The following is a 9,452-nucleotide window of genomic DNA, read 5'->3' as shown; positions in this document are numbered from 1 at the left end:
AATCTGCCCCATACAAGGACGACGATAGGAATACGGACACGAACCTACGTGGTTTATAAAATTTTAGCTATTGACAATAAGTTTTTAAACAACATCTAGAAAACTTTTTTATAAAAAACTTTACAATACCAGGAAGCAGCTGTGATTGTGAAATGTTCGAATTTATGCATACTGTGCATTATAGAACATGTGTATGTAATTAAATCAAAACACCTATTGTGATAGTAGTTTCCAGCTTGTAATGATGTTCCCTTCAAAGATGGTCCATAAGGACTGAAACATGTAAGGGTTGATAGGTTTTCACGTCGCAAAACTTATATGTCACATTGGATGGAGTGATTTGTATTTGTAATTGTTAATGTGATGGACCAGAATGAAACAAATCAAATTCATCTGAAGTTGGAATATAAATTTGATTTTTGATTCTAGTGTTCAGGCAAGAACCTCTGAACCTGAACAGAACATTAAGCTTAAGAATACTACTGTCATAAATGTTAACTTCCCAAAATCTTTAATTGATATTTGCATCTGAATACACTGTTCTAAACTGTTGATATGAGCATTATTTTTCCAATGATACACAACTGACCGTAGTAACCCCATTTTTCTTCCAATGAAATATAAACACAAAAAAAGTACGGTTACTAAAGAAATTAATAAATTGTGCAATCAAGACATTGCATTGCTGGTGACATTCAACAGAACCCTTTTTTAATATTTCAAATGTTTCCCCCTTCTTCAAAAAAACTTCATTATATCCTAGCATGCATACCTATCTTTACAGAAAAAGTAAAGCACAGATTAAAATTATTACTGCCCTTACATAATAAATACAGATGTGATAAAGGTAAAGCTATCTCTGTGCTACATTAAGCACAAACTATGGTAATGTATGGGGGAGATTAGGTATGGATCCATGCATTCTTAACTTCAGCACCCGATGGAGTTTAGTGTTCAGTTTCATTATCTTATCCCAGAGGCAGTCTGGATGTGATGGCAGAAAGAAAATATCTGCCCACCTGTGAACTGACCACAGGTCATCTAGCTTATTTTTTTTCCTTGGCACTACAGCCCCCGTGGGCTTAGGCCTACCTCCGTGAACTTCTCCGTTCACTTCGCTTTTTCTAGATCTTACACATTCGGTAGGACTCCTTGGGCGGATGATCAGCCCGTCACAAGGCCTCTACCTGTACACAAGCCAGAAAAACGCACACACACAAACTAAACATCCATGCCCTGAGTGGAATTCGAACCCACGATCCTGGGTTCCAGGCGAGCGAAGACAGTGCATGCCTTAGACCGCCCATCTAGCTTATAGCCTAGTCAAAATACTAATTTAGATGACACATCTTCTAGATTCACCCAATATTGAGGTCAATAAGGAACATCAAGCCAAGCACAAGTTTATGATGAAAATTGCTATGATTGTTCAGATATCAGTGGACAGCTAAGCTGGTATAGTCACTAGGATATGGGCTGGATAACTGAGGAAATAGTGTCTGATTATACAGTGTCCAGGCAAACGCTGGGGACCCATCCACCCTCCTATCCAATAGCAGATGGGCAATATTTTCTCATGGGTAAAGCCACTGGGACATGGAACATGACTATTCACTTCCATCCAGTGCTGAGATTAAGAATGAATGGAGCTATACCTCTAATACAGCTTCATGACATAGTGTTTAATTAAACACAGGGACAACTTTGCTTTTTAATTTTATAAATTCAAGGCAGGAAGGCAGTTTCCTGCTTCTGCAGTGCTCACACCAACCAATGAGAGCAGAATAAACTAATTTTCAGGCCAAGCCATATTTGGAAGCTTACAGGTTATCTGTTTCATCTTGGATGTCTATAGCTCTATAGCTCATGCTCTATGGCAAGCTAACATTTTAAGCCATCGTGGAAACCACAAATGAAGTTTTAGATGGAATTTATGATGCCTATTTTCCTTCAAAGTACATGGTGAGGTTTCTGCTCTGAAGATGAACATTTCAGGTTCCTCCCCATTGTTGATCACCTCTTACAAGCTTACATGCTACAGGGGATGGACAAAAATATGGAAACACCCAACAAAAAACATATTACCATGACTAGTATGGTGTAGGACAACCTCTGGCGTGCAGAACTGCTTGCAGTCTCCTTGGAATGGATAAATAGAGGTCCTGTATGATTTGCAAGGGAATCTTGTACCATTCTTCCTGAAAAACATGGTAAGTTCTATTATCGATGTTGGAGGTGGATAGCGCGCACACAGATTGCTCTCCAAAACAGACCATAAAGGCTCAATAATATTGATATCTGGCGACTGTGGGGGGCCATGGCAGATGTGACACTTCATCTTCATTCTCAGAAAACCAGTCCTGGACAATGTGAGCTATGTGAACACAGGCATTGTCGGCTTGGTAAATGGCATCACCATTAGGGAACAAAGTTTGCATCATGGGATGGGCCTGGTTGCCCAAAATGGTCACACAGTTCTTGGCATTGACATGACCTTGCAGGGTAATGATGGGTCCCACAGAATACCACGATATGGCTGCCCATACCATGATCGAACCCCTGCCATATTTCACTCTTGGCAGCAAACAATCTGGATCGTAAGCTTGGGATGGCGTTCTCCAGACGTAAACTCGGCCAGAAGTCGAAAACAGTGTGAAGGTGGACTCATCCGACCAAATGACCGTCTTCCATTCCTCCATAGTCCAGTTTTTATGACTTTGGCACCACACTCTCTTCGTAGTGGCATTTTGATCACTGATGAGTGGCTTTGGAATTGCAGCTCGTCCAGAAATACCCTGCTTGTGGAGTTCCCTTCGTACTGTTTCGGTGCTGACAGGGTTTGTGAGCGTGACAATCAGTTCAGCACTCACTTTTGCAGATGTAATCTTCTTATTTTTCATCACAATCCTACACAATGTTCGTCTGTCTCGATCACTCAACACGCATTTCCATCCAGGCTGGTGTTTATCACATGCGGTTTTTTTCAGTCCTCCTGTATGCAGTCATAATCTTGGATACTGTGCCTCATGAAACACCAAAAACCTCAGCTACCTTGGTTACGGAAGCACCCACCATATGGGCCTCAACAATTTGCCCGCGTTCGAATTCTGTTAGCTCTGACGTGATGCACAAAAAATTGCACAGAACACTGTCTCAATAACAAATGAAGCTTGCAAAGTATTGTGGAGGTTGTACAGGTAGTGGTGTTGGGCAGATACAACAGTGTGACCTACAAACATCGCTAAAATAAACACTTCAATTCAGGCATGCATTTCACGAGGTGTTTCCATATTTTTGTCCATCCCCTGTACTCCTGTACTACTACATAGAAAATCACTACTTAAAATTCAGTGCCACATAAACCTCAAATCTCATTCATGGATTACTGGTTCTATGAAGATACCAACGTAAAAATTGAATGATGTAAAATGAGGGATCACCATGTGACATGTAACTCTAGAATATCCAGACAATGGTGGACTCTTCTAAGCAGTTTAGTCTGGTAGCCTTACTCACCTTCAACATCAGGATTTAAGTAGTTTTTTACTTCTTCTAAAATAAATAAAATTTCATCTTCAGTTGGTTTTGGGTTGTGTGTGACCTGACAAGGCAGATCGGTTGTGCCGGCAATGGTGTGTTTCAGCCAAGGCAAGAAGAAAATTACACGCCCATCTGATGTATCTGGGTCAAGCAGGCCCATTTGATCAGGACTATACAGTACAAAAATTAACATTATAAACAACAATTTATGCATGGTCTAGTTATCTAGGAAATTAATTACTCTGTCATATTTTACCGCACTTCATTCATCATTTTTTTCTTTGGCACTACAGCCCCAGTGGCCCTAGGCCTACTTCCATGAACTTCTCCGTTTACTTCAGTTTTACTAGATCTTACACATGCGGTAGGATTCCTTGGGTGGGCGATTAGCTCGTCGCAAGGCCTCTACCTGTACACAAACACAGAAAAACGCACACACACAAACTAAACATCCATGCCCTGAGTGGGATTCGAACCAGCGATCCCGGTTTCCAAGCGAGCGAAGACAGTACATGCCTTAGACCGCTTGGCTACCGTGACCGGCCTCATTCATCACTTATAGATCATTATTCTAGCCTCAATAACATCTTGAAAAAGAATGAATTAGGTATGTCTAAAGTTCTTTATGGTAGTACTGTGACATGAGTATATGGTCCATTGTGAAGCAAAGGCTGAGTAAACACATATCACTACCCAGACTCCTGCTAGGCAACAGCTGTCACAATTAGAGATTGCTAGAAACACTGTTCTCTATAAGGCCTATGCCAAGGATATATAACTAGGCCAGACAGGCTGCTGACAGCCAGTGACAGTGAGTGATAGCCAGTAAGTGGACAGTCATTGCTAGTAGCCCATGAGTTGCAGCTGAGGGTAGATCACTGGAGTAACAGATTAGCTGTGAGACAGTGAACACAGAATCAGAAATAAGCAACAGGTAATAATGATAAACTGTGTTCACTTAGTGCATGCTGCAGTGATTTGTAAAGTGTGTACAATAGCAATAGCACTGTGATTATTTGTAGTTAGAGGTTACAGAGTCAAATAAATCCAATTATCAATCCACACTCCCATGTCTAGTCACTAACACGTGACAGCATGTTATTGAACTGATACGTCTGTTTGACATTTTTCATCGTCTAATTTTTGTTTAATTGTGATCTAGTGGTCAGAGTTCCTGCCTACAGATCCAGAGGTCCGGGTTGGATTCCCGGTGCTACCAGATTTTCTGAGAAGTAGTGGGTCTGGAATGTGGTCCACTCAGCCTCGTGAGGATAACTGAGGAGCTATTTCAAGGAAATAGTGGCTCCGGTCTGGAAAACCGAAATTAACTACCATGCAGATTCATTGCACTGACCATATGACATCCTCTATCCGCTAAAGTTGGCAGTAACTTCGCCAACAAGTAGCAGTCACTCGGTCATTATAGTTCACTTGCACTCAAGCCACAGAGTTGTTTTCTAACACAACATTACAGAAGCCAGCTCTCATTCCATGAAGAGTTAAATAAATGAAAACTACTTTGATGGGATCGTTAACTCAAGCTATTCTGTCACTGGACCACGGACAGAGACTAGCTAGATACAATGGATGTAACAGTGTTTTTCGTACCTTCACCTGATGAAGGAAACACAGCCAGGTCCACAACACTGTGTTTCTAATTAAACCCACAATGATGGAAAATGTCAATAAATGTGTCAGTTTAAGAAAGAATTAAACAAAGTCACAAACTATTTCTAACAGAGATAAGGCACACTTCTAAATAAATAAATAAAATCTTCCAATTCATTATCATTAATAGCATGTTTCAGCTTCAAATACAATTCCTAAAATTTATTTCTGTGAATTCTGAGCAGAACTATCAGCATTAAAGGCTTTATCATGAGTTTCCTTTCAAAACTGTAAAAATCTGACTACATAAATGCTAATAAAATTGGTATCCATCACTCTCAGGTCTCATTTTCTTTGGAACTGTTGTCTGTAATTACTGCTGGGACACAGGTACTTTCCATCATGCCTATATGTTCATGCCATCTTATTAGATAATCTTTAATTCTTTATCAGTATCAACTACCTTTAATTCCATTCTTTAATGTGTAATGCATATGTGATAGAAGTGTGTCCAGCTATTACTGCAAGGGAATGCCTTGCTCTGCTTGTATTCTACTATTTACATCTTCTTGCTGAAGTCCAAGATACAGCTTAAATTGAAGACTGTGACCTTACAAGGTGTGATGATGCTCAGTCTGTTAAGTAGGTATCAACATTTCAGAGGAACTTGCCAAACCTTACTCCATCCTGGACTAAATTACGTGATGCCACACCCCAGAAGGCAGTGATCTTCATAGTCATTGTGATGAGAACCTCAGAGCTTACACCCCACCCAGCATCACTTTACCTGTAGTATCCTGGCAACACAATGTGAACTCCTGAACTAGGGCAGCATATTCCTTTTGCCGAAGGGTTGTCCATCTTGCGAATTGTATCAGTCATAGGCCCAGTAGCATTGATAATACATTTTGCTCGGATATCCCATTCTTTCCCTGTAATCTCATCACGTAAACTTGCACCACAGAGTACAGACTTTCCAGATGAATCTTTTTCTTTTAATAGTTTTGTAACACGGACATGATTGGCTACTGTTGCTCCATGTCGTGTAGCAGTCAAAGCCACTGAAAGGCACATGCGAGCATCATCCATCTGACCTGAAATGATAAAGATGCAATGGTGGTGGAAGTCCTTAAACAATGTAATATTGAGAAAATTATCAATTAAATAAAATTGTCAATTGTTATGTTCTCGGGNGGGGGGGGTGGAAAAAAAGATCACATATAAGAGAGGGTGTCTACACATTTTATCTCTGACATTACTCAAGAGATTTCAATAAAATCTCATATTGCAGTTTTACATTAAAAGCTGTCAACCAAATTTAATTTTTGTAACATATGAAGTTCTTGCAGTGATGGATATGAAGATTACTGTTTAATGAGATTTGATGGTGTATTGTCTGGCATATGTCTACCTCCTCCTTCAAAGAGAAGACACAGTAATCTTCATAGTCATAAGTGTGAGAATCTCAGACCTCACATAATTATCATCCATTTTAAACCCTAGACATGGAGAGAGCATGTCCTTCCAAAAGAGCTGTGAACATCTACCAGAAGACTGTAATCTTCAAATTTAATTTTCATTCATATCAGTGCAATGTAGCCCAAACTACTTTTTGTTAGGAATTTAACCTGGTTATTTTCTTCAAAAGTGGCCCATAAAACACCTTCATAACATAAAAATGGCATTATTATGATGTACAAATTTTATGTGAAATATATAGCATGCAGGAAGAACACAGACTGAGGGTATCTGAGAATAGGGTGAGGAGAATATCTGGACTGTACAGAGAGGAAGTGACAGGAGGTTAGAGGAACCTGCATAATGAGGAGTTTCATAACTTGTATGCTTCTCCTAGTCAAGGAGGTTGAGGTGGACAGGGCATGCAGCACGAATGGGGGAGAGAAGAAATGCATATAGGATATTGGTGGGAAAGTCGGAAGGAAGGAGACCACTGGGAAGGCCAAAGCGTAGGTGGGTGGACAATATTAAAATGGATCTCAGAGAGATAGGATGGGATGGTATGGACTGGACTGATCTGGCTCAGGATAGGGACCAGTGGAGGGCTCTTGTGAACATGGTAATGAACCTTCAGGTTCCATACAATGCTGGGAAGTTCTTGAGTAGCTGCACAATTGGCGACTTCTCAAGAAAGGCTCAGCTCCATGGGTGAGTGTAATATATATTGTAGCGTGTTTTATGTGTCACGCTACAAATAAATCCACGTAGGTCTCAAATTCAGCAGAACCTTTATTGGGCACTCCACCTATACACTCACGAGTACAATTACTATCCACTGCTTCGCGGTAATATTTCGACCCCCTTCAGCGGCGGATATTTCCAGACTGTCCTCCTCGGCGGATAATTCCAGACTGACTGCTTCTGGTCGAAGCTGGGCTATTTATACCCTCGCCGCTACTATGCAAATGAACCCTCTGTTAAAACCATGGAGACGTTGCTTTGTTTGTTCAGCGTTTCCTACGCAATGACCCATTGTTATTGCGTTGTCTCTGTGGGAACGCTACGCTTGTTTGTCGTAACCGTGGAGATTTGATGTTCTCGATACAACGGCTCACTGTTGGAATTACAGTATCGCTATTGTTACTTCTTATGCAACGGTCTGTTCTAGCGTTTCCATAGAAGTCTCTTCTGGAGTCCAGACACGTTACAATATCATGCACATTATGTTAGTTTCTAAAATAACTGTTGCAGTGTGTACTGCTTCAAGACATTTGCTGATGTAGGAAGGTCAGTAACCATGTTACTCAGGTGTGAATGGGTCAACCAACCCATTTATGCCTGGCTATATGATTTATTTAAGTCAATATACTAACCATCATAATACACAATAGCACCACATAATTTGTCCCCTTGCAACATAGGGAATAATTCCAAGGCATTTTTCTTTGACAGAAAATATGAGCTTTTGAGGGTTTTTGCTCCTGCTACAATATCATACATCTTGATGCCAAACCAATAGTATGGAATCTGCCACCACCTGCAATATAGAAATATCAGAAAAATTCTTATAACAATACTGAACACTCACTCAACTGCAAAAAATGCCAAACAATGCAAAACAACACAATGAGTGAATCCCAAAGCAACATGAAAACTGCATATATGAGATATAGTAAGAAAGGTGAAATTATCCCTGCGCTTAATTAAGCACCACACCATGAAGTCATATGGGGAGTGGAGGAATGGCTCCAAACATTCTTAAGTTCAGCACTAGAAGGAAGTGAGTTATTAGCTTCATGCCCCAGCTGCTTCACCCCCAGGAAGTGTCCCTGGTACCCATGAGACTGGAGGCTGAGTGGCACAATGTGGTGATGAGAAAAATCTCCCACACCTACCATGAGTCACACACAGATTCCTTGGTCACTGAGCCTACAGCGTACCTGCCATACCAATCTAATTACAAATATAAAAGAAACCTTACTGATATGCGATGCAAGAAAAAAGAGCAATACTGATTACTATTTATATTGCATTACTGAGAGAAATACTTCTTCTCCACCACAGGCTCTCTTAACACTGGCAAGAAAGCCACAGAGCTAGATTCTAAGACTAGGTGCAGTATCCAATATTCTCATACTTGTTTCTTTTGCTATGTAGTGAGGAAAACCAATTTTATATCTGATGTTGTGGCAGAATGGCAATCTTGAGATGAGCTCTGTATGTATGAACCCTGAACACTCTAAAGCAGGGTCTCCAAAATTTTTGAACCATGGGCCACATTAGGCAATTCAGCACTTTCAATGGGCCGGATAAAATGGGAAATTAATAACTCTAGGTATATGAGTTTTATTGAAAGCACAGAATTTCGTGAACTAAATACAAAGTACATGAGAATAAATTATCGTATTGTGACATGTTGAGCTCTGAATGACGCCCCTCCCCCCCCACCCTCCGCCAGCCGTGATGCGCCGAGCGAAGCCGAAGCGAGCCGATGTTAGCCGAGTCCTAGCATCCTGGTCGCTAGGCAACGCAAGTCAACGCGGTGACGTCACCGAGGGATATCGCGGTTACTAGGCAGCCGTCAACAACGCCGGACAGCTTGGCTAGCAACAAGGCACCAGGCGACGACTGTCCGATCGAGGCTACATAAGGAGCAGCGAAGGCTATTCACAGTCAGTTGAAACAGAGCTACAGCCGCGTGTGCGATAACCAGGGATAACCAGTCATATCTGGAGTGTGTAATTCAGGGAGACTTGTATAGCTCCCGCATTATTAGTACGTGAAGACTCTCGAAGAGAGTGTTAAGAGATTTTGTTCTAGGGTTTGTAAAGTGTGGAAACCCGTAA

General features: G+C 41.0%; 1 protein-coding gene across 1 annotated transcript in view; it reads right to left on the bottom strand.

The window, feature by feature from the left end:
* LOC111869283 (glycerol-3-phosphate dehydrogenase, mitochondrial) overlaps positions 1–9,452 on the bottom strand; it is a gene marked incomplete in the record, with an annotated part of 39,055 nt that overhangs the window by 15,472 nt on the left and 14,131 nt on the right. The window contains 3 exon segments of the mRNA XM_033753374.1: positions 3,517–3,710; positions 5,936–6,242; positions 7,980–8,143. Coding sequence (XP_033609265.1) covers positions 3,517–3,710; positions 5,936–6,242; positions 7,980–8,143 — 665 coding nt within the window.

Source organism: Cryptotermes secundus, unplaced genomic scaffold (assembly GCF_002891405.2).
Source record: "Cryptotermes secundus unplaced genomic scaffold, Csec_1.0 scaffold124, whole genome shotgun sequence".
In the NCBI taxonomy this organism is placed as follows: Eukaryota; Metazoa; Arthropoda; class Insecta; order Blattodea; family Kalotermitidae; genus Cryptotermes; species Cryptotermes secundus.
The sequence above is the reverse complement of the archived record's forward strand: the minus strand, read 5'-3'. Positions and strand labels throughout refer to the sequence as shown.